Source organism: Gopherus flavomarginatus, chromosome 12 (genome assembly GCF_025201925.1).
Source record: "Gopherus flavomarginatus isolate rGopFla2 chromosome 12, rGopFla2.mat.asm, whole genome shotgun sequence".
NCBI lineage: Eukaryota > Metazoa > Chordata > Testudines > Testudinidae > Gopherus > Gopherus flavomarginatus.
This window is the reverse complement of record NC_066628.1, coordinates 1,698,394-1,725,301: the sequence shown is the minus strand read 5'-3', so window position 1 is coordinate 1,725,301 and position 26,908 is coordinate 1,698,394. Positions and strand designations below refer to the sequence as shown.

General features: G+C 71.3%; 2 protein-coding genes across 20 annotated transcripts; one reads left to right on the top strand and one right to left on the bottom strand.

The window, feature by feature from the left end:
- The first annotated feature begins 1,540 nt into the window (after positions 1-1,540).
- PBX2 (PBX homeobox 2) lies at positions 1,541-13,689 on the top strand. 19 transcript variants are annotated; one of them, XR_007768785.1, is made up of 11 exons: positions 1,541-1,744; positions 2,281-2,354; positions 4,947-5,191; positions 5,336-5,526; positions 7,409-7,647; positions 7,775-7,810; positions 7,905-7,935; positions 9,530-9,578; positions 11,351-11,439; positions 12,013-12,099; positions 12,477-12,575. XR_007768785.1 is itself a non-coding variant. In XM_050919632.1 (10 exons), exons 3-10 carry the CDS (start codon positions 4,997-4,999, stop codon positions 12,567-12,569), a joined length of 1,077 nt encoding a protein of 358 aa, XP_050775589.1. In that variant the 5' UTR covers positions 1,541-1,744; positions 2,281-2,354; positions 4,954-4,996; the 3' UTR covers positions 12,570-13,689. The 19 variants fall into 19 exon arrangements, 14 of the variants coding, with proteins under 14 accessions (XP_050775589.1, XP_050775576.1, XP_050775584.1 ...); XR_007768786.1 differs by lacking the exon at positions 7,905-7,935 and adding an exon at positions 7,874-7,904; XM_050919632.1 differs by lacking the exon at positions 7,775-7,810 and having other exon boundaries at positions 4,954-5,191; positions 7,409-7,645; positions 9,530-9,683; positions 12,477-13,689.
- Positions 13,690-16,233: 2,544 nt separating this feature from the next.
- RNF5 (ring finger protein 5) lies at positions 16,234-26,536 on the bottom strand. The gene is made up of 6 exons (XM_050919680.1): positions 26,350-26,536; positions 22,936-22,954; positions 22,588-22,700; positions 19,939-19,993; positions 19,335-19,443; positions 16,234-16,757 (listed from the first exon to the last, which is right to left on the bottom strand). Exons 1-6 carry the CDS (start codon positions 26,484-26,486, stop codon positions 16,666-16,668), a joined length of 525 nt encoding a protein of 174 aa, XP_050775637.1. The 5' UTR covers positions 26,487-26,536; the 3' UTR covers positions 16,234-16,665.
- Positions 26,537-26,908: the final 372 nt, after the last annotated feature.

Here is a 26,908-nt window from a genome sequence, read left to right as displayed (position 1 = left end):
GGGCGTTGGATCCCCAAGTAGCTTCTCCATGGAATCTGGGGGTGAACTAGAGACAGCCCCACAGCTCAGCCCCCCCCGGCTTTTCCCCTATGGCAGGGAGGAGGCCAGGGAGCAGCGCCCCCCCCTCCCCGTCCTTCCCAGGCGCCTTTGAGGGGTCCGGTTACAGGCCCTCCCCCTCCAGGGGGCCGCGGGGGGGAGGGGCCCTCGCTGCATTGTTCGTGATTGGCTGTTCCCTGCTCTCCCCTCCCCCAATCGCTGCTGGTGGGGAGTGATAAGGGGCCCTGGTCCCCACCCTCCTCTGGAGGAAATGAAAGGAAATTTTCTGTCCGCTGGTCCCAGCTGGCTGAGAACCCAGGAGTCCTGGCTCCTGGCCCCTCCCCCATCCAGCGCAGGGAGAGAACCCAGGAGTCCTGGCTCTGGCCCCTCCCCCACCCAGAGCCGCGGAGAGATCCCAGGAGTCCTGGGTCCCGGCCCCTCCCCCCAGCACAGGGGAGAGAACCCAGGAGTCCTGGCTCCCAGCCCCTCTCCCACCCAGAGCCGGGGAGAGAACCCAGGAGTCCTGGCTCCCGGCCCTTCCCCCACCCAGAGCTGGGGAGAGAACCCAGGAATCCTGGCTGCCGGCCCCAGCACTGGGGAGAGAACCCAGGAGTCCTGGCTCCCGGCCTCTCTCCCACCCAGAGCCGGGGAGAGAACCCAGGAGTCCTGGCTCCGGCCCCTCCTCCACCCAGAGCGGGGAGAGAACCCAGGAGTCCTGGCTCCCGGCCCCTCCCCACCCAGAGCTGGGGAGAGAACCCAGGAGTCCTGGCTGCCGGCCCCAGCACTGGGGAGAGAACCCAGGAGTCCTGGCTCTCGGCCCCTCCCAGCACTGGGGAGAGAACCCAGGAGTCCTGGCTCCCGACCCCTCCCCCTCCCAGCACTGGGAAGAGAACTCAGGAGTCCTGGATCCCGGTCCCTCCCCCACCCAGAGCCGGGGAGAGAACCAAGGAGTCCTGGTTGCCGGCCCCAGCACTGGGGAGAGAACCCAGGAGTCCTGGCACCCGGCCCCTCCCCCTCCCAGCACTGGGAAGAGAACCCAGGAGTCCTGGATCCCGGTCCCTCCCCCACCCAGAGCCGGGGAGAGAACCCAGGAGTCCTGGCTGCCGGCTCCAGCACTGGGGAGAGAACCCAGGAGTCCTGGCTCTCGGCCCCTCCCAGCACTGGGGAGAGAACCCAGGAGTCCTGGCTCCCGGCCTCTCTCCCACCCAGAGCCGGGAGAGAACCCAGGAGTCCTGGATCCCGGCCCCTCCCCCTCCCAGCACTGGGAAGAGAACCCAGGAGTCCTGGATCCCGGTCCCTCCCCCACCCAGAGCCGGGGAGAGAACCCAGGAGTCCTGGCTGCCGGCCCCAGCACTGGGGAGAGAACCCAGGAGTCCTGGCCGCCCCCCGGACATTCTTGGCCTGTCCCTTTAAGGCCCCCCCCGCCGTTCCCCGCGCGGCCGCCAGGGGGCAGCACCGATACGCGGCGGCTGCAGCGAGCCCGGCGAGCCCCGACCCCCCTGCTCCGCCTCCCGCCCCGGCTCCATCTTGGCAGCCCCGGAGTCTCCCGGGGCCCCCCCGGCGCGCGTCGGGCCATGGAGGAGCAGGGGCGGCTGCTGCCCCCCCCCGGCCGGCCCGAGCCCGGCGAGCCCCGGCGCCAGGAGCTCGGCGAGATCCTGCAGCAGATCGTGGGCATCGCGGAGCAGAGCCTGGACGAGGCGCAGGCCAAGTATGGGGGGTCCCGGTGCCCCCCTCCCCGCTCTGGGCCGGGCAGGAACCCAGGAGTCCGGGCTCACCCCTCCCCCCGCTCCTACTCCCCTCCCAGAGCCAGGCAGGGACCCAGGAGTCCGGGCTCACCCCTTCCCCCGCTCCCACTCCCCTCCCAGAGCCAGGCAGGGACCCAGGAGTCCGGGCTCACCCCTCCCCCCGCCCCCACTCCCCTCCCAGAGCCAGGCAGGGACCCAGGAGCCCGGGCTCACCCCTCCCCCCGCCCCCACTCCCCTCCCAGAGCCAGGCAGGGACCCAGGAGTCCGGGCTCACCCCGCCCCCCGCTCCCACTCCCCTCCCAGAGCCAGGCAGGGACCCAGGAGTCCGGGCTCACCCCGCCCCCACTCCTCTCCCAGAGCTGCGGAGAGGACCCAGGAGTCCTGGACCAAAGGATTGTGGGTCTTAGTGTGGAATTACTGGGGGGGCTGGAGCTGAGTTAACCCTTTGTGGCCCCCCCATAAAGCTGCTTTATCTGTTCTCTCGTCCCCCCCCCCGCAGGAAACACGCCCTGAACTGCCAGCGCATGAAGCCGGCCCTGTACTCCGTCCTGTGCGAGATCAAGGAGAAAACAGGTGGGGGAGGGCCCGGGCCCCCCTGCCCCCCTCAGCCTGGGCAGCCCCTGCCTGGAGCCAGAGCAAGGCCTGGGGGGCTCCGGGCACTGAGCATCTGTCCCCCGCACCCTTTGCCCCACATGCCGGGGGGGGGGCTGGGCAGCTGGGTCTGCGTGTGCAACAGGACCCTGCACACCCCTGAATTAAACTCTCTGTGTGTGTGTGTGTGTGTGTGTGTGTGTGTGTGTGTGTGTGTGTGTGTGTGTGTGTGTGTGTGTGTGTGTGTGTGTGTGTGTGTGTGTGTGTGTGTGTGTGTGTGTGTGCGTGCTCACAGCCAGGCAGGCAGCGCCCTGTGTTGGGGGGCCTGGGGGGGTGTTCCTGGCTCGGGCCTGGGGGGTGAAATTTGCCTGGAGTTTGCCCAGGCCGGGGGCCCCTGAGCCAGTCCGTGGCTGCTGAAATGTGAGATTTTTGTTTGTATGTTGAACGTGCCCCCAGGGGTGTGCGGGTCACTGGTGGGGGGGCACGGGGTGCACGGATGTTCTGTGGCGGGGGTGTTTAAAACACAGAAATCCCGTGTGTCCATATGGGGGACGCGGGATTCACGTGCGTTGCTGTGTGCGTGGAAGTCCATGGAGGTACCGTGTGTGAGCGTCTCAGGGAACATGAGTAACACCGTGTGTGTCGATGTGGGTGTTTATCTGCAGCTGCTGTTTATACAACGTGTAATATTTTGTGTGTCTGTGTCGGGGGTGTCTATACTACAGGGGTGTTGTGTGGCTGTATTTCCATAAGATACCTGGGCCCGGTCTGTGTGCGTACAATCGTGTGGGTGAAACGTGTGCGAGCGGGTACGTGCAAGTGTGTAGAAAATCTCAGGGAATAAATGGGGTTTATGTGTTTGTGTCTGTAGGAAACCGTGTGTGTGTGTGGGGGGGTGTTACACCCCCGTTTCCTAGTGTGCGCATGTGTCTCTGGATGCCTGGCACGGGGGTTGTTGTGGGTTCAGCTATTTCCAGCTCTCGGCTGGGGCCTGTCGATCGGGCTGGTTTTGGGTGTTGTACGAACCCGGCCAGAGTCCTGTCCCCCGAACGGTGTGTGTGTGGGGGGGCTGTTTGCCGGGCTGGTGTCGGGAAGAGAAAATACCCTGGGTGCTGCCCAGACCCGCCATCCCCGGTCCGTGATTGGGGCCCTGCCATGCCGGGTGCTACCCAGACCCCTTGGCCTGGCGCCAGGGGCGAGGGGGTGCTCTGTGGGGCCGGGCGCTGCCCAGACCCCCCAGCCGGGTGGGCCGGGTGCTACCCAGACCCCCTGGTTGGGCGCGGGGGGGGGCTCTGTGGGGCTGGGCGCTGCCCAGACCCCCCAGCTGGGTGGGCCGGGTGCTACCCAGACCCCCTGGTTGGGCGCGGGGGGGGGGGGGTTCTGTGGGGCCTGGCACTGCCCAGACCCCTCAGCCGGGTGGGCCGGGTGCTACCCAGCCGGGGGGGGAGCTCTGTGGGGCTGGGCGCTGCCCAGACCCCCCAGCTGGGTGGGCCGGGTGCTACCCAGACCCCCTGGTCGGGTGCGGGGGGGGGCTCTGTGGGGCCTGGCACTGCCCAGACCCCCCAGCCGGGTGGGCCGGGTGCTACCCAGCCGGGGCGGGGGCTCTGTAGGGCCCGGCGCTGTCCAGAGCCCACCTGAGATCGGGCCCAGGGGTCTAAAGACATACGGGGGGGCAGGGGAGGTGAATGGACAACAATGTTGCTCGTGTCACAGCTGGTTGTGTGTGTGTGACACACACTGTTCTAATAGACGGATGCACACGTGTTGCACGGACACAGACACACACGCAGCCTCGCAGATCTCGGGGGGGGGGTGTCGGTCGTACACAGAAACACGGAGTAGCCGGGTGTGGCCATGGGAGGGTGTGGCAGCGAGCGGGGGAACCACGGGGGGGCACAGGAGGGATGTGTGTTTGGGGGGGAATTGGCATCGGTTCCACGTGTGCCTGTTTACACAGGTCTCCGGGCCTGGGATCTGTACGTGAAGCCCCCCTGACCCCCTACAACTCACCCAGGGAGTTACTGGGGGTCCCCTGAGTGCACGGGGGGGGGCAGGCGATGAGCTCAGGACACAGCCCCCCTCAACCCCTCCCCCATTCCCATTTTGTCAGGTTCAGGAGAGGAAGAGTCATTGTGAGGTCGTCACCATGGCGACCATGGGGCCAGCGAGGGGGGGGCACAACTTTTGACAGCAGCAGCTGAAGGGGCTGCAGGTCGGGAGTGAGGGGCGCCAGCGGAGCAGGGGGCTGCGGGTCGGGAGTGAGGGGTGCTGGCTGGGCCGGGGGGGGGGGGCTGCGGCTCAGGAGGGAGGGGCGCCGGCAGGGCAAGGGGCTGCGGGTCGGGAGGGAGGGGCACCGATTGAGCAGGGGGCTGCGGGTCTGAGGGGCGCTGGCAAGGCGGGGGGCTGCGGGTCGGGAGTGAGGGGCGCCGGCCCGGCGGGGGGCTGCGGGTCGGGAGTGAGGGGCGTCGATGGAGCAGGGGGCTGCGGGTCGGGAGTGAGGGGCGCTGGCCGGGCGGGGGCTGTGGGTCGGGAGGGAGGGGCGCCGTGTGTCTCACCCCCTGCCCCTCCCGGCAGGGCTCAGCGTCCGGAGCAGCCAGGAGGAGGAGCCGGTGGACCCGCAGCTGATGCGCCTGGACAACATGCTGCTGGCCGAGGGGGTGGCCGGGCCCGAGAAGGGAGGCGGCCTGGTGGCGGCGGCGGCGGTGGTGGCGGCCTCGGGGGGCGTCTCCCCCGATAGCTCCATCGAGCACTCGGATTATCGCCACAAGCTGGCGCAGATCCGCCAGATCTACCACGCCGAGCTGGAGAAATACGAGCAGGTGGGCGGGGCCTGGCTTGGGGGCGGGGCTTGGAACCATGGGGGGGCCTGCCTGCTGGCAGGTGGGGCTGTGGGGGGAGTTGGGGCGGGGCCAGGAGCCTGACGGGGGCGGAGTCGGTGCTGTGCTGAGCCCCGCCCCCCACAGGCGTGTAACGAGTTCACGACCCACGTGATGAACCTGCTGCGGGAGCAGAGCCGCACGCGCCCGGTGGCGCCCCGGGAGATCGAGCGGATGGTTGGGATCATTCACCGCAAGTTCAGCTCCATCCAGATACAGCTGAAACAGAGCACGTGCGAGGCCGTCATGATCCTGCGCTCCCGCTTCCTGGACGCCAGGTACCGCCCCCGGCCCCGCCCCCTGAGCCTGGCCCCGCCCCCTGAGCCTGGCCCCGCCCCCAACCTCCACCCCCCCCGCCCCCGCCCCCAGAGCACGTGCGAGGCCGTCATGATCCTGTGCTCCCGCTTCCTGGACGCCAGGTACCGCCCCCGGCCCCGCCCCCTGAGCCTGGCCCCGCCCCCTGAGCCTGGCCCCGCCCCAACCTCCACCCCCACTGTCCCCAGAGCACGTGCGAGGCCGTCATGATCCTGCGCTCCCGCTTCCTGGACGCCAGGTACCGCCCCGGCCCCGCCCCCTGAGCCTGGCCCCGCCCCCTGAGCCTGGCCCCGCCCCTGGCCCCGCCCCACCACACAGCCCCCCCCAACCTCCACCCCCCTGACCCCAGAGCACGTGCGAGGCCGTCATGATCCTGCGCTCCCGCTTCCTGGACGCCAGGTACCGCCCCCTGCCCCGCCCTCTGAGCCTGGTCCCGCCCTCTGAGCCTGGCCCCGCCCTCTGAGCCTGGCCCAGCCCCCTGAGCCTGGCCCCGCCCCAACCTCCACCCCCACTGTCCCCAGAGCACGTGCGAGGCCATCATGATCCTGCGCTCCCGCTTCCTGGATGCCAGGTACCGCCCCTGGCCCCGCCCCCTGAGCCTGGCCCCGCCCCCTGAGCCTGGCCCCGCCCCCGGCCCCGCCCCACCACACAGCCCCGCCCCCAACCTCCACCCCCCCGACCCCAGAGCACGTGTGAGGCCGTCATGATCCTGCGCTCCCGCTTCCTGGACGCCAGGTACCACCCCCGGCCCCGCCCCCTGAGCCTGGCCCCGCCCCCTGAGCCTGGCCCAGCCCCCAACCTCCACCACCCCCCCCGCCCCCAGAGCACGTGCGAGGCCGTCATGATTCTGCGCTCCCGCTTCCTGGACGCCAGGTACCGCCCCCAGCCCCGCCCCCTGAGGATGGCCCCGCCCCCTGAGCCTGGCCCCGCCCCAACCTCCACCCCCACTGTCCCCAGAGCACGTGCGAGGCCGTCATGATCCTGCACTCCCGCTTCCTGGACGCCAGGTACCGCCCCGGCCCCGCCCCATCACACAGCCCCGCCCCCAACCTCCACCCCCCTGACCCCAGAGCACATGCGAGGCCGTCATGATCCTGCGCTCCCGCTTCCTGGACGCCAGGTACCGTGCCTGGCCCCGCCCCCTGAGCCTGGCCCCGCCCCCTGAGCCTGGCCCCGCCCCATCACACAGCCCTGCCCCCAACCTCCACCCCCCCGACCCCAGAGCACGTGCAAGGCCGTCATGATCCTGCGCTCCCGCTTCCTGGACGCCAGGTACTGCCCCCGGCTCCGCCCCCCTGTGCCTGGCCCCGCCCCCTGTGCCTGGCCCCGGCCCCGCCCCCTGAGCCTGGCCCCACCCCCTGAGCCTGGCCCCGCACCCGGCCCCGCCCCACCACACAGCCCCACCCCCAACCTCCACCCCCCTGACCCCAGAGCACATGCGAGGCCGTCATGATCCTGCGCTCCCGCTTCCTGGACGCCAGGTACCGGCCCCGGCCCCGCCCCCTGAGCCTGGCCCCGCCCAATCACACAGCCCCGCCCCCAGCCTCCACTCCTCTGACCCCAGAACACGTGTTAGGCCGTCATGATCCTGCGCTCCCGCTTCCTGGACGCCAGGTCCCGCCCCCAGCCCCGCCCCCTGAGCCTGGCCCCGCCCCCTGTGCCTGGCCCCGCCCCATCACACAGCCCTGCCCCCAACCTCCACCCCCACTGACCCCAGAGCACGTACGAGGCCGTCATGATCCTGCGCTCCCGCTTCCTGGACGTCAGGTACCGCCCCCGGCCCCGCCCCCTGAGCCTGGCCCCGCCCCCTGAGCCTGGCCCCGCCCTCACCCCCTCGCCCCGCAGGCGGAAGCGCCGGAACTTCAGCAAGCAGGCGAGCGAGCTGCTGAACGAGTATTTCTACTCCCACCTGAGCAACCCCTACCCCAGCGAGCGGGCCAAGGAGCAGCTGGCCAAGCAGGGCGGGATCAGCGTCTGCCAGGTGTGTGTGCGGGGGGGGGTCACCGTCTGCCAGGTGTGTGTGCGGGGGGGTCACCGTCTGCCAGGTGTGTGTGTGCGGGGGGGTCACCGTCTGCCAGGTGTGTGTGCGGGGGGGGTCACCGTCTGCCAGGTGTGTGTGCGGGGCAGGGTCACCGTCTGCCAGGTGTGTGTGTGCGGGGGGGGTCACCGTCTGCCAGGTGTGTGTGTGCGGGGGGGGTCACCGTCTGCCAGGTGTGTGTGCGGGGGGGGTCACCGTCTGCCAGGTGTGTGTGCGGGGCAGGGTCACCGTCTGCCAGGTGTGTGTGTGCGGGGGGGGTCACCGTCTGCCAGGTGTGTGTGCGGGGGGGTCACCGTCTGCCAGGTGTGTGTGCGGGGGGGTCACCGTCTGCCAGGTGTGTGTGTGCGGGGCGGGGTCACCGTCTGCCAGGTGTGTGCGCGGGGGGGTCACCATCTCCCAGTGTGTGTGCGGGGGGGTCACCGTCTCCCAGGTGTGTGTGTGCGGGGGGGTCACCGTCTCCCAGGTGTGTGTGTGCGGGGAGGGGTCACCGTCTCCCAGGTGTGTGTTTGCGGGGGGGGTGTCACCGTCTCCCAGGTGTGCGGGGGGGGTGGGGATCACCGTCTCCCAGGTGTGTGTGTGCAGGGCGGGGATCACCGTCTCCCAGGTGTGTGTGTGCGGGGCGGGATCACCATCTCCCAGGTGTGTGTGTGCGGGGGGGGTCACCATCTCCCAGGTGTGCGGGGGGGGGGTGTCACCGTCTCCCAGGTGTTCGGGTGCGGGGGGGGGGTCACCGTCTCCCAGTGTGCGGGGGGCGTGGGGATCACCGTCTCCCAGGTGTGTGTGTGCGGGGGGGTCACCATCTCCCAGGTGTGTGTGTGCGGGGGGCGTGTCACCGTCTCCCAGGTGTGCAGGTGCGGGGGGGTCACCGTCTTCCAGGTGTGCGGGGGGGTGGGGATCACTGTATCCCAGGTGTGTGTGTGTGTGTGAAGTCACCGTCTCCCAGGTGTGTGTGTGCGGGGGGGGTCACGATCTCCCAGGTGTGCGCGGAGGGTGGGGATCACCGTCTCCCAGGTGTGTGTGTGCGGGGGGGGTGTCACCGTCTCCCAGGTGTGTGTGTGCGGGGGGGGTGTCACCGTCTCCCAGGTGTGCGGGGAGGGTGGGGATCACCGTCTCCCAGGTGTGTGTGTGCGGAGGGGTCACCATCTCCCAGGTGTGCAGGGGGGGCGAGGTCACCGTCTCCCAGGTGTGTGTGTGCGGGGGGGGTCACCATCTCCAAGGTGTGCGGGGGGGTGGGGATCACCGTCTCCCAGGTGTGTGTGTGCGGGGGGCGTGTCACCGTCTCCCAGGTGTGTGTGCGGGGGGGGGTTTCACCGTCTCCCAGGTGTGTGTGTGCGGGGGGGGTCACCATCTCCAAGGTGTGCGGGGGAGTGGGGATCACCGTCTCCCAGGTGTGTGTGTGCGGGGGGGGGGTGTCACCGTCTCCCAGGTGTGCAGGGGGGGTGGGGATCACCGTCTCCCAGGTGTGCGGGTGGGGGTGGGGATCACCGTCTCCCAGGGGTGCGGGGGGGGGGATCACCGTCTCCCAGGGGTGCGGGGGGGGTCACGATCTCCCAGGTGTGAGGGGGGGGATCACCGACTCCCAGGTGTGCGGGTGCGGGGGGGGGTCACCGTCTCCCAGGTGTGTGTGCAGGGGGGGGGTCACGTCTCCCCGGTGTGTGTGTGCGGGGGGGTCACCATCTCCCCGGTGTGTGTGTGTGCGGGGGGGGTCACCGTCTCCCAGGTGTGTGTGCAGCGGGGGATCACCGTCTCCGAGGTGTGCAGGGGGGGACTGGGATCACAATCTCCCAGGTGTGTGTGGGGGGGCAGGATCACCACCTCCCAGCGGCGGGGGGGCGGGCTGCCTCAGCCGAGCGTGGGTGCGGACGGGGGGGGGGGTCGTGCCCTGCTCAGCGGTTCCTGTGTCTATTGCCCCCCCCCGCCCTCCCCAGGTCTCCAACTGGTTTGGCAACAAGCGCATTCGCTACAAGAAGAACGTTGGTAAGTTCCAGGAGGAGGCGAATATTTACACCGTGAAAACCGCCATGAGCGTCACCCACGGGACCCAGAGCGGGGGCGACTCCCCGCCCACCCCCTCCTCCGCAGGTAACTGCCCCGCCCCTGCCGCCTGCCCCGCCCACCCCTCCTCTGCAGGTAACTGCCCCGCCCCTGCTGCCTGCCCCACCCTCCCCTCCTCCGCAGGTAACAGCCCCGCCCCTGCCGCCTGCCCCACCCACCCCTCCTCCGCAGGTAACTGCCCCACCCACCCCTCCTCCGCAGGTAACAGCCCCGCCCCTGCCGCCTGCCCCGCCCACCCCTCCTCTGCAGGTAACTGCCCCGCCCCTGCTGCCTGCCCCTCCCTCCCCTCCTCCGCAGGTAACTGCCCCGCCCACCGCCATGAGCGTCACCCACGGGACCCAGAGCGGGGGCGACTCCCCGCCCACCCCCCCCTCCGCAGGTAACTGCCCCGCCCACCCCCTCCTCCGCAGGTAACTGCCCCGCCCCTGCCGCCTGCCCCACCCACCCCTCCTCTGCAGGTAACTGCCCCGCCCCTGCCGCCTGTCCCACCCACCCCTCCTCCGCAGGTAACTGCCCCGCCCCTGCCGCCTGCCCCACCCACCCCTCCTCTGCAGGTAACTGCCCCGCCCCCGCCGCCTGCCCCGCCCACCCCTCCTCCGCAGGTAACTGCCCCACCCCTGCCACCTGCCCCGCCCACCCCCCCTCTGCAGGTAACTGCCCCGCCCACCCCCCCTCCGCAGGTAACTGCCCCGCCCCTGCTGCCTGCCCCACCCTCCCCTCCTCCGCAGGTAACTGCCCCGCCCACCCCTCCTCCGCAGGTAACTGCCCCGCCCCTGCCGCCTGCCCCGCCCACCCCTCCTCCGCAGGTAACTGCCCCGCCCCTGCTGCCTGCCCCGCCCACCCCTCCTCCGCAGGTAACTGCCCTGCCCCTGCTGCCTGCCCCGCCCACCCCTCCTCTGCAGGTAACTGCCCCGCCCCCGCCGCCTGCCCCACCCACCCCTCCTCCGCAGGTAACTGCCCCACCCTCCCCACCTCCCAGGTAACTGCCCCGCCCCCGCCAGCTGCCCCACCCACCCCTCCTCCGCAGGTAACTGCCCCGCCCTCCCCTCCTCCGCAGGTAGCTGCCCCGCCCCTGCCGCCTGCCCCGCCCACCCCTCCTCTGCAAGTAACTGCCCCGCCCTCCCCACCTCCCAGGTAACTGCCCCGCCCCCGCCAGCTGCCCCACCCACCCCTCCTTGGCAGGTAACTGCCCCACCCCCGCCCACCCCCCCACCGCAAGTAACTGCCCTGCCCCCGCCGGCTGCCCCACCCACTCCTCCATCACAGGTAACTGCCCCGTCCCCGTCAGCTGCCCCGCCTACCCCTCCCCCGCAGGTAACTGCCCCGCCCCTGCCGGCTGCCCCACCCACCCCTCCTCTGCAGGTAACTGCCCCGCCCTCCCCACCTCCCAGGTAACTGCCCTGCCCCCACCAGCTGCCCCACCCACCCCTCCTCTGCAGGTAACCGCCCCGCCCCTACCGGCTTCCCCTCCCCCCATAGGTAACTGCTCTGCCCCCGCCAGCTGCCCTGCCCACCCCCTCCTCCCCTGCAGGTAACTGCTCCACCCCCACCGGCTGCCCCGCCCCCCCCCCCGTAGGCAATTGCCCTGCCAGGCTGGGAGCCCCCCCATAGGACCCTGCTGGCCAGGCGCTACTGGTGTTTAATCCGCGTCCAGCTCTGAGCGTCTCCCTCCTGTTTCTGTGCCCCCCCCCCAGGGTCCGGCGGCTCCTTCAACCTCTCCAGCTCCAGTGACATGTTCCTGGGGCTACCGGGACTCAACGGGGACACGTACCCCCCCTCCCAGGTGAGGCCCCCCGGATTGGGGACACCTCCCCTCCCAGGTGCCCCCCCAGATCTGGGACACACAACCCCCATCACAGCCCCCCCCGGATCGGGGACACGTACCCCCCATCACAGCACCCTGGATCAGGGACACTTACCCCCCCTCCCATGGAAACCCCCCCAGATTAGGGACAGGTAATCCCCATCGCAGCCCCCCCAGATCAGGGTCACGAACCTCCCCCTCCCAGGTGAACCCCCTGTCACAGCCCCCCCCGGATCAGGGACACATCCCCCCAGGGAGACCCCCAGATCGGGGATATGTACCCCCTGCCTCCCAGGTGAGCCCCCCTGGATCAGGGACACTTACCCCCCCTCCCAGGGACCCCCCCCCCAGATTAGGGACAGGTAATCCCCATCGCAGCCCCCCCAGATTGGGGACATGAACCCCCCTCCCAGGTGAGCCCCCCCAGATCAGGGTCACGAACCTCCCCCTCCCAGGTGAACCCCCCGTCACAGCCCCCTGGATTGGGGACATGTACCTGCTCCCCCTCCCCCCCATGGGTCCGGCTCCTCAGTCTCCCCGCCCCCCCCACAGGTGGAGTCTCTGCGTCACTCCATGAGCCAGGGGCCGTATGGGGAGGGCCTGGCGTCCGGCCAGCTGTACAGCCCCCGTGACGTGAGGGTGAGTCCGTGCCCCCCAACCCCCCAGCTGCTGCTTCTTGCCCCCCATCCCTCACTCAGCTACTATCTCCTGCCCCCCATACCCCACTCAGCTGCTGCCTCCTGCCCATCCCCTGCCCAGCTGCTGCCTCTCGCCCCCCATCTGTCCTGCCTCCATCCCCTGCCCAGCTGCTGCATCCAACCCCCAACCCCCACATCCGCTGCCTCCTGCCCCCCCAGTCCATCCCGCCCCCCACTTGCTGCCTCCTGTGCATCCCAGGGCTGATCCCTGCTCCAGAGCTCGCTGCTCTCAGTGGGGTGGGGGGCAGGGGATCCCCCATAACCACTGGGGGAGGTAGGGGCTTGGCCCAACGTGACCTGTGACCTTTGACCCCCCAGGCTAACGGCGGGTGGCAGGAAGCCGCTACCCCCTCCTCGGTGACGTCCCCCACAGAAGGACCCGGCAGTGTCCACTCTGACACCTCCAACTGATCCCGCCCCCCGGCCGAGCCCCAGTCCCATGGGGGGCGGGGGGCTGGCGTCTCGCCGTGGGAAACAAGCCAAAGTGGTGCCCATGGGGACCCCTCGCTGGCGTCGCTTTGTGGGCTGAATCCAGGCTCCCTGGGCATTTTGGTATTGAATGAGCAACACCGACCCCCCCATGTGGGGCCAAGACCCCCCCAAGATTTCTCACTCTTCAGGGTGTTCCCTTCTCGCCCCGTGCGCCGGCCTCGCCGTTTTCACTCCCGTTTCGGCCAGGTTCTCCCCGCTTTCTCAGCTCCCTGGCGCGGCCCGTGTGCAGCCGTCTCTCGCTAGCCCCCCCCCCACCTGCTCTGGCCGGCTGCCAACTGTGCCCCCCCAAGCCCCTGAGCACGTGGGGCTGCAGGGCAGGATGTTTGGGGGAGCAGAGCCTCAGCAACCTGCCCACCGCGGGAAATGGGGGAGTGGGGGAAGGAAAGACAGGATGGGGAGGGGGGCTGCCCCGCGGAGCCGGGCCGGCGGGAGAAGAGGAGCAGCGCAGACGGCGTCAGACCGACCGGTTGAACTCTAGCCATTGCAGGCCGGTGACGGGCGCAGGGCCGGCCCGCGCGAGCCAGGCGCCAGTGCCGGGCCGAAGCCCCAAGGAGCAGGAAGGGGACTGGGATTCGCCCGGCACCGCCGGCCCCTGTTCATTTACCTCAGTGCGACACCAATAGAGACTCGGACTCTGAGCCGGAGACCATGGGATCTTCTACCTCTGACCCCCAGCCCCACAGCAAGGTGGAGGGTGCTGGGCCCCCACTCCTTCCCCCGCCCCTGTCCAGGGTCTGCAGCTACAGTGTGTGTCTGCCAGGGGGGAGGCTGGAGAGGGGGATAGTTGAGGGAAGGGGGCTGGAGGGGAGGAGGGGGTTCTTGGCTAAGGGGGCAGGACTGGATGGGGGCTGTGGGGCGAGTTCAGTGATTGGGGGGCTCATCACACCTGACGTGTCTCCCGCAGTGCGGGGAGGGGGAACGTTTAGAATGTAAAAAAAAAAAAAACTTTTTTGTCATTTTTCTTAATGTTTTTCTGGGGGTCCCCCTGTGGCTCTTGGCGGGGGGGTGGTCCCTGGCTTCTCCCCAGGAGTTACTGTGGTTTGGGGGCAGCTGGTTGGAATGTAACCCCCTCCCCCGCTGCTTCCCCCCTCAGACCTCCCTCCCATCACCCCAATCCTCACCCGCCCCACACAATGCCCCATCACCCCAACCCCTTGGATCTCCCGTTCTGCCAACCCCCCCTCCCCGTGGCTGACCTGCCTTGAGCCATCACCCTCCTTCCCCTCTGATCTCTCCCCCCCAGCAACTCGCTCCCCATCCCTGTCATGGGGCCATTGTCCATGTTTCTCTCCTTGAGAAATGCCCCCCCCAGCTGTGTGTGGGGGACCCTGCCCCCTCTATCAGTTAGTGAGGGGGGGGTCTGTCCCCTACCCAACCCCTTTGGGTCCTCCCCCCATCCTGTTTTGCATGGCTGAGGGCAGCCATCTTGTCTCGCATCAATGCTGGCGCCTGGGCCACTTTGGGGAGGCTGGAAGTGTGTGTGTGTGGGGGGGGACACGCAGGCCATTGCATGGGGGGGAGCCCAGGAGCAACCTGGGGGCCTCTTGGGGGAACTAGGCCTGGAATGAATTAGTGGGGGAGGGGGCGCAGCACAGGCCAGCTGTGTTGGTTTGGGGGTCCCCCCCGGGGTTCTGCCTCCCCCCTTTGCTGTTGTACAGACTTTTTTGCCTATATAATAAAATATATTTTTTCCACCTGCTGCTTATTTCAGGTCCATGGATTTCGGGGGGGGGGGGTGTTCCCTGAAACTTGCTGTGTCTCTAAATCAATTCCTCCAACCTGGACCCTAGAGCCCAGGCTGCCCAAAGGGGGCACATCTGCTCTCACTACCAGCCCCCCAACTTGGGCATAGCTGGGGGAGAGCTGGTGGGGGGACACTGGGGTGAGGGGAACTGCATCCCCCCCAGCTCTGCCAGTGCCCCTCACTCCTGACCCGCAGCCCCTGCCAGCCCAGCCCTGCCCCCCCCAGCTCTGCCAGTGCCCCTCACTCCCGACTCGCAGCCCCTGGCAGCCCAGCCCAGCCCTGCCCCCCCCAGCCATGCCGGTGCCCCTCACTCCTGACCCGCAGCCCCTGCCAGCCCAGCCCTGCCCACCCCAGCTCTGCCAGTGCCCCTCACTCCTGACCCGCAGCCCCTGCCAGCCCAGCCCTGCCCACCCCAGCTCTGCCAGTGCCCCTCACTCCTGACCCGCAGCCCCTGCCAGCCCAGCCCTGCCCACCCCAGCTCTGCCAGTGCCCCTCACTCCTGACCCGCAGCCCCTGCCAGCCCAGCCCTACCCACCCCAGCTCTGCCAGTGCCCCTCACTCCTGACCCGCAGCCCCTGCCAGCCCAGCCCTGCCCACCCCAGCTCTGCCAGTGCCCCTCACTCCCGACTCGCAGCCCCTGGCAGCCCAGCCCAGCCCTGCCCCCCCCAGCTCTGCCAGTGCCCCTCACTCCTGACCCGCAGCCCCTGCCAGCCCAGCCCTGCCCACCCCAGCTCTGCCAGTGCCCCTCACTCCTGACCCGCAGCCCCTGCCAGCCCAGCCCTGCCCACCCCAGCTCTGCCAGTGCCCCTCACTCCTGACCCGCAGCCCCTGCCAGCCCAGCCCTGCCCACCCCAGCTCTGCCAGTGCCCCTCACTCCTGACCCGCAGCCCCTGCCAGCCCAGCCCTGCCCACCCCAGCTCTGCCAGTGCCCCTCACTCCTGACCCGCAGCCCCTGCCAGCCCAGCCCTGCCCACCCCAGCTCTGCCAGTGCCCCTCACTCCCGACTCGCAGCCCCTGCACCCTCCCCCCAGCTCTGCCAGTGCCCCTCACTCCCGACTCGCAGCCCCTGGCAGTCCAGCCCAGCCCTGCCCCCCCCAGCCATGCTGGTGCCCCTCACTCCTGACCCGCAGCCCCTGCTGTTCCCGTTTCTCCAGCTCCCCCGTGGTGCTCCCCAGCCAGAGACACGTCCCCCCTGTGCTGGCCGGTCGCAGCCCTTTGCCCCGGGGGCCAAGGCTGAGATTCCCCGGGGAGCTGCCTGCCCCCCCCCCCCCGTGGGCACTGCTGGACCCCCCGGCTCAGCTCCATCTCGGGCTGCCCTGGGCCGGTCACAGATCCTCTCGGCCCCCGGCCTTCCTCTGGCCCCCCCGCCCACCACCACCCCCTGCTTTCCCCTGCCGGCCACCTCCCTCCAGCCCCCCACGTTCCCCTGCCTCCTGGCCTCCTACAGCCCCCTCACTACCCCCTGCTCACCCTCTCCCTGCAGCCCCCCCACTTTCCTCTCTCCTCCCTCCAGCCCCCCACGTTCCCCTGCCTCCTACAGCCCCCCACTATCCCCTGCTCACCCTCTCCCTGCAGCCCCCCACTTTCCTCTCTCCTCCCTCCAGCCCCCCATGTTCCCCTGCCTCCTGGCCTCCTACAGCCCCCCCACTGCCCCCTGCTCACCATCTCCCTGCAGCCCCCCACTTTCCTCTCTCCTCCCTCCAGCCCCCCGCTTCCCCCCCCACCCTGGCTCCAGCCTCGTCTTCCTCGGGCCCAGGCCTGACAGTTCACAGTTTCTCGGGCACGGGGGCCGAGCCCCCCAGCCCCCTTCGTTCCCTCCCCCCACACTTCGCAGGGGACTGAAGACTCACTGGTGTTTTAATCAGCGCTGGGAACGTACACTGTGAACCCCAAATCTCCCCCACCCCCCGTTCCCAGCTGCTCTTCACCACCATTGTATCAATGGCCAGAGGCCCCCCTGCCGGGCTCCTGCTGCCCCCCAACCCGGGGCATCCCCCGGCTGTGATCCTGTCCAGCTGCAGTTCCTAGGCCTGCCCGCAGGGGGTGCCACAGACGGGCTCAATCCGGGGGGGGCATTTATACTGTGTAGTGTAAGGGGGTGTCAGCCCAGCCTGCTGGGGGCCCACATCACCCCCAAGCCAGCCATCAGTCCCCCGTTCTCACCCCCTCCCCAAACTCCAGAGCTGCCCCGGGGGAGACCCCCTCCCCATCTCTGTGGGTGGGGCTGGGCAGGGCAGGGAGTGAGTCCGGCAGTCCCAGGCCCCCCCGGGGTCACACGCTGAGAAGCCAGAAGAAGATGATGATGGCCAGGAAGAGGAAGAGCGAATCCTGCCAGCCCGAGGGGCGGGGGGCACCGGCCTCATCTGGGGGGAGAGAGAGGTAAGTGGAAGGGGGGGGCTGGGGGAATTCAGCTCTGTGCCCCCCCATGCCAAGCGGTGGGCTGGGTCCAGCATGGGGTGCAATGGAGGGGGTGGGGGGCACAGGGGGGGTAGCAGGGAGAAGTGGAAAGTTGCGGGGGGTTGGGATAGGAGGAGTTGGAATGAGCAGCGTATGGTGGGAAGCTGGGGAAAAATTGGGGGTCCATGGAGGGTAGGGGATCTGGGGGTAGCGGCAGGGAGATCTGGGGGGGCTGGCGGTAGCGGCTGGGGGCTCCGTGGGGATCTGGAGGTAGCGGCAGGGAGATCTGGGGGGGCTGGGGGTAGCAGCTGGGGGCTCTGTGGGGATCTGGGGGTAGCAGTGGGGAGAGCTGGGGGGGCTGGGGGTAGCAGCTGGGGGCTCTGTGCGGATCTGGGGGTAGCAGTGGGGAGATCTGGGGGGGCTGGGGGCTCTGTGGGGATCTGGAGGTAGTGGCAGGAGGCTCTGGGGGCAGCAGCGGGGAGACCTGGGGGTAGTGGCAGGGAGATCTGGGGGTAGCAGTGGGGAGATCTGGGGGTAGCGGCAGGGGGCTCTGTGGCGATCTGGGGGTAGCGGCAGGGGGCTCTGGGGGTAGTGGCAAGAGGCTCTGGGGGCAGCAGCGGGGAGATCTGGGGGTAGTGGCAGGGAGATATGGGGGGCTGGGGGTAGCGGCTGGGGGCTCTGTGGGGATCTGGGGGTAGCGGCAGGGAGATCGCGGGGCTGGGGGTAGCGGCTGGGGGCTCTTTGTGGATCTGGGGGTAGCAGTGGGGAGATCTGGGGGGGCTGGGGGCTCTGTGGGGATCTGGGGGTAGTGGCAGGAGGCTCTGGGGGCAGCAGCGGGGAGATCTGGGGGTAGTGGCAGGGAGATATGGGGGGCTGAGGGTAGCGGCAGGGGGCTCTGTGGCGATCTAGGGGTAGCGGCAGGGAGATCTGGGGGTAGTGGCAGGAGGCTCTGGGGGTAGCAGTGGGGAGATCTGGGGGTAGTGGCAGGGAGATATGGGGGGCTGGGGGTAGCAGCAGGGGGCTCTGTGGCGATCTGGGGGTAGCGGCAGGGATATCTGGGGGGATCTGGGGTTTTGGCTGGGGGCTCAATGGGGATCTGGGGGTAACAGCAGGGAGATCTGAGGATAGCAGCTAGAGGCTCTGTGGGGATCTGGGCATAGCGGCAGGGGGCTCTGTGCGGATCTGGGGGTAGCGGCAAGGAAATCGGGGGGTAGCGGCTAGGGGCTCTGTGGGGATCTGGGGGTAGTGGCAGGGAGATCTGGGGGTAGCAGTGGGGAGATCTGGGGGTAGTGGCAGGGAGATATGGGGGGCTGGAGGTAGCGGCAGGGGGCTCTGTGGCGATCTGGGGGTAGTGGCAGGGAGATCTGGGGGTAGTGGCAGGGAGATATGGGGGGCTGGGGTAGCGGTGGGGAGCTCTGTGGGGATCTGGAGGTAGTAGCGGGGAGATATGGGGGTAGTGTCAGGGAGATATGGGGGCTGGGGGTAGAGGCAGGGGGCTCTGTGGCGATCTGGGGGTAGCGGCAGGGATATCTGGGGTGATCTGGGGTAGTGGCTGGGGGCTCCATGGGGATCTGGGGGTAGCAGCAGGGAGATCTGGGGGGGCTGGCGGTAGCGGCAGGGAGATCTGGGGGGTCAGAGGGTAGCGGCGGGGGGCTCCATGGGGATCTGGGGGTAGCAGCAGGGAGATCTGGGGGGGCTGGCGGTAGCGGCAGGGAGATCTGGGGGGTCAGAGGGTAGCGGCGGGGGGCTCCATGGGGATCTGGGGGTAGCAGCAGGGAGATCTGGGGGGGCTGGCGGTAGCGGCAGGGAGATCTCGGGGGTCAGAGGGTAGCGGCAGTGGGGTAGGGATCTGGGGGTAGTGGTGTGCGTTTGGGGGGCTCCATGGGGATCTGGGGGTAGCGGCATGAAGATCTGGGGGGTCAGAGGGTAGCGGCAGTGGGGTAGGGATCTGGGGGTAGTGGTGTGCGTTTGGGGGGCTCCATGGGGATCTGGGGGTAGCGGCAGGGAGATCTAGGGGGGCTCCATGGGGATCTGGGGGTAGCGGCAGGGAGATGGGGGGGCTGGCAGTAGCGGCAGGGAGATCTGGGGGGTCAGAGGGTAGCGGCAGTGGGGTAGGGATCTGGGGGTTGTGGTGTGCGTTTGGGGGGCTCCATGGGGATCTGGGCGTAGCGGCAGGGAGATCTGTGGGGTCAGAGGGTAGCGGCAGTGGGGTAGGGATCGGGGGGTCGTGGTGTGCGTTTGGGGGGCTCCATGGGGATCTGGGGGTAGCGGCAGGGAGATCTGGGGGGTCAGAGGGTAGCAGCAGTGGGGTAGGGATCGGGGGGTCGTGGTGTGCGTTTGGGGGGCTCCATGGGGATTGGGGGTAGCGGCAGGGAGATGGGGGGGCTGGCAGTAGCAGCAGGGAGATCTGGGGGGTCAGAGGGTAGCGGCGGGGGGCTCCATGGGGATCTGGGGGTAGCAGCAGGGAGATCTGGGGGGTCAGAGGGTAGCGGCAGTGGGGTAGGGATCGGGGGGTCGTGGTGTGCGTTTGGGGGGCTCCGTACCTGCTCTGGCCTCGGGCCCCCGCAGCACGGTGGTGAAGACCCCAAAGGGGAAGGCTCCGATGCCGAAGGCCATGTGGAAGCCGGCGTCGTGGTAGGGCGGGCGCAGGCCCTATGGAGAGAGGGGGCGTTAGCACCATGGGGGGGCTGGGGGGCACGGCTCAGTAGAGAGGGGGGTGATAGCACCGTGGGGGGGCTGGGGGGCACGGCTGCGGGGAGAAAGGGGCATTAGCACCGTCGGGGGGCTGGGGGGCACGGCTCAGCAGAGAGGGGGGTGATAGCACCGTGGGGGGGCTGGGGGGCACGGCTGCGGGGAGAAAGGGGCATTAGCACCGTCGGGGGGCTGGGGGGCACGGCTCAGCAGAGAGGGGGGTGATAGCACCGTGGGGGGGGCTGGGGGGCACGGCTGCGGGGAGAAAGGGGCATTAGCACCGTCGGGGGGCTGGGGGGCACGGCTCAGCAGAGAGGGGGGTGATAGCACCGTGGGGGGGCTGGGGGGCACGGCTGCGGGGAGAAAGGGGCGTTAGCACCGTGGGGGGGCTGGGGGGCACAGCCCTGCGGAGAGGGGGCGTTAGGAGCATGGGGGGGGTTGCTGCCTCGCACTCACCCCACGGCTCTCGGGCTCTGGGCGCTGCCCCCGCGGCCGAGGGGGGGTCTTCAACCTGGGGAGGGCAGAGACAGCATGGGGGATGGGTCAGAATAACACCCCCCTCTCTGTCCCCCATCTCCCCAATGCCTCCCATCTATCCCCTCCTCTCCCGCCCTCCCTGCCCCATATCTGGGTTCTGCCCCCCTCCCTCAGCCCCGCCTCCCCTACTCACATCCTGCCCCCCCCGGCCCTAGGTCCTGCCACCCCCCCCACCCCGAACCTGGGGTCCTCCTGGACCGCGCTGCCCCCCTCGCTCCTGCTGCCCGCCTCCTGCCCTGCCTCCAGGGTCTGCCCCCCGTCCCACCCATGGGGTCCTGCCGCCCCCCCACCTCGCACCTGGGGCCCTGCCCCCCCATCCCACACCTGGGGCCCTGCCACCCCCTTTCCTGCCCCACCCCCGGGGCCCTGACCCCCATCCTGCACCTGGGCTCCTGCCGCCCACTCTCCTGCCCCGCCCCTGGGGTCCTGCTGCCCCCTCTCCTGCCCTGCCCCTGGGGCCCTTCCCCCCCCCACATCTGGGGTCCTGCTCCCCCGCCCCACCCCTGGGGTCCTGCCGCCCTCTCTCCTGCCCCGCCCCTGCGGTCCTGCCCCCCCGCCCCGCCCCTGGGGTCCTGCCGCCCTCTCTCCCGCCCCGCCCCTGGGGTCCTGCCCCCTCTCCTGCCCTGCCCCTGGGGCCCTTCCCCCCCCCCACACCTGGGGTCCTGCCCCCCCGACCCACACCTGGGCTCCTGCCGCCCACTCTCCTGCCCCGCCCCTGGGGTCCTGCTGCCCCCTCTCCTGCCCTGCCCCTGGGGCCCTTCCCCCCCCCCCACATCTGGGGTCCTGCTCCCCCGCCCCACCCCTGGGGTCCTGCCGCCCTCTCTCCTGCCCCGCCCCTGGGGTCCTGCCCCCCCGCCCCGCCCCTGGGGTCCTGCCGCCCTCTCTCCCGCCCCGCCCCTGGGGTCCTGCTCCCCCGACCCACCCCTGGGGTCCTGCCGCCCTCTCTCCCGCCCCGCACCTGGGGTCCTGCCCCCCCGCCCTGCCCCTGGGGTCCTGCCGCCCTCTCTCCCGCCCCGCCCCTGGGGTCCTGCCCCCCCGCCCCGCCCCTGGGGTCCTGCCGCCCTCTCTCCCGCCCCGCACCTGGGGTCCTGCCCCCTCTCCTGCCCTGCCCCTGGGGCCCTTCCCCCCCCACACCTGGGGTCCTGCCCCCCCGACCCACACCTGGGCTCCTGCCGCCCACTCTCCTGCCCCGCCCCTGGGGTCCTGCTGCCCCCTCTCCTGCCCTGCCCCTGAGGCCCTTCCCCCCCCTCACACCTGGGGTTCTGCTCCCCCGCCCCGCCCCTGGGGTCCTGCTGCCCCCTCTCCCGCCCCGCCCCTGGGGTCCTGCTACCCCGCCCCGCCCCTGGGGTCCTGCCGCCCTCTCTCCCGCCCCGCCCCTGGGGTCCTGCCCCCCCGCCCCGCCCCTGGGGTCCTGCCGCCCCCTCCCCCGCCCCGCCCCTGGGGTCCTGCTCCCCCACCCCGCCCCTGGGGTCCTGCCGCCCTCTCTCCCGCCCCGCCCCTGGGGTTCTGCTCCCCCGCCCCGCCCCTGGGGTCCTGCCGCCCCCTCTCCCGCCCCGCCCCGGGGGTCCTGCTACCCCGCCCCTGGGGTCCTGCCGCCCTCTCTCCCGCCCCGCCCCTGGGGTTCTGCTCCCCCGCCCCGCACCTGGGGTCCTGCTGCCCCCTCTCCCGCCCCGCCCCGGGGGTCCTGCTACCCCGCCCCTGGGGTCCTGCCGCCCTCTCTCCCGCCCCGCCCCTGGGGTCCTGCCGCCCCCTCTCCCGCCCCTGGGGTCCTGCCGCCCCCTCTCCCGCCCCGCCCCTGGGGTCCTGCTCCCCCGCCCCGCACCTGGGGTCCTGCCCCCTCTCCTGCCCTGCCCCTGGAGCCCTTCCCCCCCCTCCCACACCTGGGGTCCTGCTCCCCCGACCCGCCCCTGGGGTCCTGCCGCCCTCTCTCCCGCCCCGCACCTGGGGTCCTGCCCCCCCGCCCCGCCCCTGGGGTCCTGCCGCCCCCTCTCCCGCCCCTGGGGTCCTGCCGCCCGCTCTCCTGCCCCGCCCCTGGGGTCCTGCCCCCCCGCCCCGCCCCTGGGGTCCTGCCGCCCCCTCCCCCGCCCCGCCCCTGGGGCCCTGCCGCCCCGCCCTGCACCTGGGGTCCTGGCCCCCCCGCCCCGCCCCTGGGGTCCTGCCGCCCACTCTCCCGCCCCGCCCCTGGGGTCCTGCCGCCCCCTCTCCCGCCCCTGGGGTCCTGCCGCCCCCTCCCCCGCCCCGCCCCTGGGGTCCTGCCGCCCACTCTCCTGCCCCGCCCCTGGGGTCCTGGCCCCCCCGCCCCGGGGGTCCTGCCGCCCCCTCTCCTGCCCCGCCCCTGGGGCCCTGCCGCCCCGCCCCGCACCTGGGGTCCTGCCGCCCCCTCTCCTGCCCTGCCCCTGGGGTCCTGGCCCCCCCGCCCCTGGGGTCCTGCCGCCCCCTCTCCTGCCCCGCCCCTGGGGTCCTGGCCCCCCGCCCCGCCCCTGGGGTCCTGCTGCCCCCTCTCCTGCCCCGCCCCTGGGGTCCTGCCCCCCCGCCCCGCACCTGGGGTCCTGCCCCCCCGCCCCGCACCTGGGGTCCTGCTGGCCCGCGCTGCCCCGGCCGTACAGCGGGATGACCTGGTCGCGGCTGATGGCAGCTTTGCAGACGGGGCACTCCTGGCGCTCGGGGCGGGTCTCCAGCCACTGCGGGGGGGGGGGGAGGTTAGCAGCAGCCCCCCACCGTTTCCGCTTGCCCCCCCAAGGGAGTTCAAGGGGCAGGCACAGGCTTTGGGGGGCCCGAGGGAGTTCCCGGCAGAGGGGCTGCTGGGGGGCACTGAAGGATTACGGGAGGGGACAGCGCCGGCTTTAGGCCGATTCCCCCGTCTAACGACCTCGCTCCGGCCCCACCCTCCCGAAACCTGCCCCCCCCCGGACTCACCTGGTGCAGGCAGGGCCAGCTGCGGGGGGGGGGGAGAGAGAGAAGGAATTATGTGTGTCCTGCCCCCCAACACACCGTCCCCAACCCCCCACCCCAACACAGCCCTCGATAACCCCCCCTTCACCAGCCCAACCCCGACACACCCCTCCCCAGCCCCCCTCACCCAGCCCCGCCCCCGACACACCCCTCCACAACCCCCTTCACCCAGCCCCGCCCCCGACACACCCCTCCCCAACCCCCCCTCACCCAGCCCCGCCCCCGACACACCCCTCCCCAGCCCCCCTTCACCCAGCCCCCGACACACCCCTCCCCAACCCCCCCTCACCCAGCCCCGCCCCCGATACACCCCCCCCAGCCCCCCTTCACCCAGCCCTGCCCCGACACACCCCTCCCCACGTGCCCCCCTTCACCCAGCCCCGCCCCCGACACAACCCTCCCCAACCCCCTTCACCCAGCCTCGCCCCGACACACCCCTCCCCAGCCCCCCTTCACCCAGCCTCGCCCCGACACACCCCTCCCCAGCCCCCCTTCACCCAGCCCCGCCCCCGACACACCCCTCCCCAACCCTCTTCACCCAGCCTCGCCCCGACACACCCCTCCCCAGCCCCCCTTCACCCAGCCCCGCCCCCGACACACCCCTCCCCAAACCCCCTTCAACCTGCCCCGCCCCGACACACCCCTCCCCAACCCCCCATCACCCTGCCCCGCCCAGACACACCCCTCCCCAGCCCCCCTTCACCCAGCCCCGCCCCTGACACACCCCTCCCCAGCCCCCCTTCACCCAGCCCCGCCCCCGACACACCCCTCCCCAGCCCCCCTTCACCCAGCCCCGCCCCCAACACACCCTTCCCCAGCCCCCCCTCACCCAGCCCCGCCCCGACACACCCCTCCCCAGCCCCCCTTCACCCAGCCCCGCCCCGACACACCCCTCCCCAGCCCCCCTTCACCCAGCCCCGCCCCCGACACACCCCTCCCCAGCCCCCCTTCACCCAGCCCCGCCCCGACACACCCCTCCCCAGCCCCCCTTCACCCAGCCCCGCCCCCGACACACCCCTCCCCAGCCCCCCTTCACCCAGCCCCGCCCCGACACACCCCTCCCCAACCCCCCATCACCCTGCCCCGCCCAGACACACCCCTCCCCAGCCCCCCTTCACCCAGCCCCGCCCCCGACACACCCCTCCCCAGCCCCCCTTTACCCAGCCCCGCCCCCGACACACCCTTCCCCAGCCCCCCCTCACCCAGCCCCGCCCCCGACACACCCTTCCCCAGCCCCCCCTCACCCAGCCCCGCCCCGACACACCCCTCCCCAACCCCCCTTACCCAGCCCCGCCCCCGACACACCCCTCCCCAACCCCCTTCACCCAGCCCCGCCCCCGACACACCCCTCCCCAGCCCCCCCTCACCCAGCCCCGCCCCGACACACCCCTCCCCAACCCCCCTTCACCCAGCCCCGCCCCCGACACACCCCTCCCCAGCCCCCCTTCACCCAGCCCCGCCCCCGACACACCCCTCCCCAGCCCCCCTTCACCCGGCCCCGCCCCCGACACACCCCTCCCCAGCCCCCCTTTACCCAGCCCCGCCCCCGACACACCCTTCCCCAGCCCCCCCTTCACCCAGCCTCGCCCCCGACACACCCCTCCCCAACCCCCTTCACCCGGCCCCGCCCCCGACACACCCCTCCCCAGCCCCCCTTTACCCGGCCCCGCCCCCGACACACCCTTCCCCAGCCCCCCCTTCACCCAGCCCCGCCCCGACACACCCCTCCCAAGCCCCCCTTCACCCAGCCCCGCCCCGACACACCCCTCCCCAGCCCCCCTTCACCCAGCCCCGCCCCGACACACCCCTCCCCAGCCCCCCTTCACCCAGCCCCGCCCCGACACACCCCTCCCCAGCCCCCCTTCACCCAGCCCCGCCCCCGACACACCCCTCCCCAGCCCCCCTTCACCCAGCCCCGCCCCCGACACACCCCTCCCCAGCCCCCCTTCACCCAGCCCCGCCCCGACACACCCCTCCCCAACCCCCCATCACCCTGCCCCGCCCAGACACACCCCTCCCCAGCCCCCCTTCACCCAGCCCCGCCCCCGACACACCCTTCCCCAGCCCCCCCTCACCCAGCCCCGCCCCCGACACACCCTTCCCCAGCCCCCCCTCACCCAGCCCCGCCCCGACACACCCCTCCCCAACCCCCCCTTACCCAGCCCCGCCCCCGACACACCCCTCCCCAACCCCCTTCACCCAGCCCCGCCCCCGACACACCCCTCCCCAGCCCCCCTTACCCAGCCCCGCCCCCGACACACCCCTCCCCAGCCCCTCTTCACCCAGCCCCGCCCCCGACACACCCCTCCCCAGCCCCCCTTTACCCAGCCCCGCCCCCGACACACCCTTCCCCAGCCCCCCTTCACCCAGCCCCGGCCCCGACACACCCCTCCCCAGCCCCCCCTTCACCCAGCCCCGCCCCCGACACACCCCTCCCCAGCCCCCCTTACCCAGCCCCGCCCCCGACACACCCCTCCCCAACCCCCCTTACCCAGCCCCGCCCCCGACACACCCCTCCCCAACCCCCTTCACCCAGCCCCGCCCCGACACACCCCTCCCCAACCCCCTTCACCCAGCCCCGCCCCGACACACCCCTCCCCAGCCCCCCTCACCCAGCCCCGCCCCCGACACACCCCTCCCCAGCCCCCCTTCACCCAGCCCCGCCCCCGACACACCCCTCCCCAACCCCCCCTTCACCCAGCCCCGCCCCGACACACCCCTCCCCAGCCCCCCTTCACCCAGCCCCGCCCCCGACACACCCCTCCCCAACCCCCCTTCACCCAGCCCCGCCCCGACACACCCCTCCCCAGCCCCCCTTCACCCAGCCCCGCCCCCGACACACCCCTCCCCACGTGCCCCCCTTCACCCAGCCCCGCCCCGACACACCCCTCCCCAGCCCCCCTTCACCCAGCCCCGCCCCGACACACCCCTCCCCAGCCCCCCTTCACCCAGCCCCGCCCCCGACACACCCCTCCCCAGCCCCCCTTCACCCAGCCCCGCCCCGACACACCCCTCCCCAGCCCCCCCTCACCCTGCCCCGCCCCCGACACACCCCTCCCCAGCCCCCCTTCACCCAGCCCCGCCCCGACACACCCCTCCCCAGCCCCCCTTCACCCTGCCCCGCCCCCGACACACCCTTCCCCAGCCCCCCCTTCACCCAGCCCCGCCCCCGACACACCCTTCCCCAGCCCCCCCTTCACCCAGCCCCGCCCCCGACACACCCCTCCCCAACCCCCCTTCACCCAGCCCCGCCCCCTGACACGCCCCGCTCCCCACGTGCCCCTCTTCACCCAGCCCCGCCCCCGACACACCCCTCCCCAGCCCCCCTTCACCCAGCCCCGCCCCCTGACTCGCCCCGCCCCCACGTGCCCCGCTCACCAGTACAGGTGCCCGCAAAGCCCGATCACCGCCTCCCGGGCCGGCTCCAGGCAGATGTTACATTCGAAGGCGCCACGGTCGCGGTTTGGCACCTCGGGGCCCCCGTCCGGGACCCCCGGGCCCGTTCCAGCCGCCATTTTCCCCCCCTCCTGAACGGGAACGTTTCCTCCTTCCTCTAGATATTCCCATTGGCCACGGAGACGGCCAATCAACTGTCCCTATCGCTCAATGGACACAGCTGCTGTCAATCAAAAATAGAGCCGTAATCCACTGGCTGCTGCCCTTATAACGTGCTTTAAAACCACTAACATTTCTATTGGGTCTGGTAGTTGTCAATCAGAGACTGTCTATCGCCTATTGGGCAAAGCTGTTTAGACCCTTATCTAGAGAACGGAGACACAGAAAATCACTATTGGCTTCTACTCTTGTCTCTCAACTCCGCTGTATTTGATTGGCTGACAGGAAAGAGGCAGGCATTGGCGCTAGGCGGGTGAAACCTTGATTGACAGTACCGATCCGCCGGCCATCACCGACCAAGAGGCGGGTCCTGCCGCAGCCA

What these genes read in the sequence shown, in the direction of transcription:
- PBX2 (XM_050919618.1), top strand. Translation starts at nt 1,611, where the DNA reads ATGGAGGAGCAGGGGCGGCTGCTGCCCCCCCCCGGCCGGCCCGAGCCC. An exon ending in GGGGGGTCACCGTCTGCCAG is followed by an intron (nt 7,936 to 9,529) that starts GTGTGTGTGTGC and finishes CGCCCTCCCCAG; the next exon opens with GTCTCCAACTGGTTTGGCAA. An exon ending in ACACGTACCCCCCCTCCCAG is followed by an intron (nt 11,440 to 12,012) that starts GTGAGGCCCCCC and finishes CCCCCCCCACAG; the next exon opens with GTGGAGTCTCTGCGTCACTC.
- RNF5 (XM_050919680.1), bottom strand. Translation starts at nt 26,486, where the DNA reads ATGGCGGCTGGAACGGGCCCGGGGGTCCCGGACGGGGGCCCCGAGGTG. An exon ending in CAGAGCCCGAGAGCCGTGGG is followed by an intron (nt 19,444 to 19,938) that starts GTGAGTGCGAGG and finishes CTCTCTCCATAG; the next exon opens with GGCCTGCGCCCGCCCTACCA. An exon ending in GGGGCCCGAGGCCAGAGCAG is followed by an intron (nt 16,758 to 19,334) that starts GTACGGAGCCCC and finishes CTCTCCCCCCAG; the next exon opens with ATGAGGCCGGTGCCCCCCGC.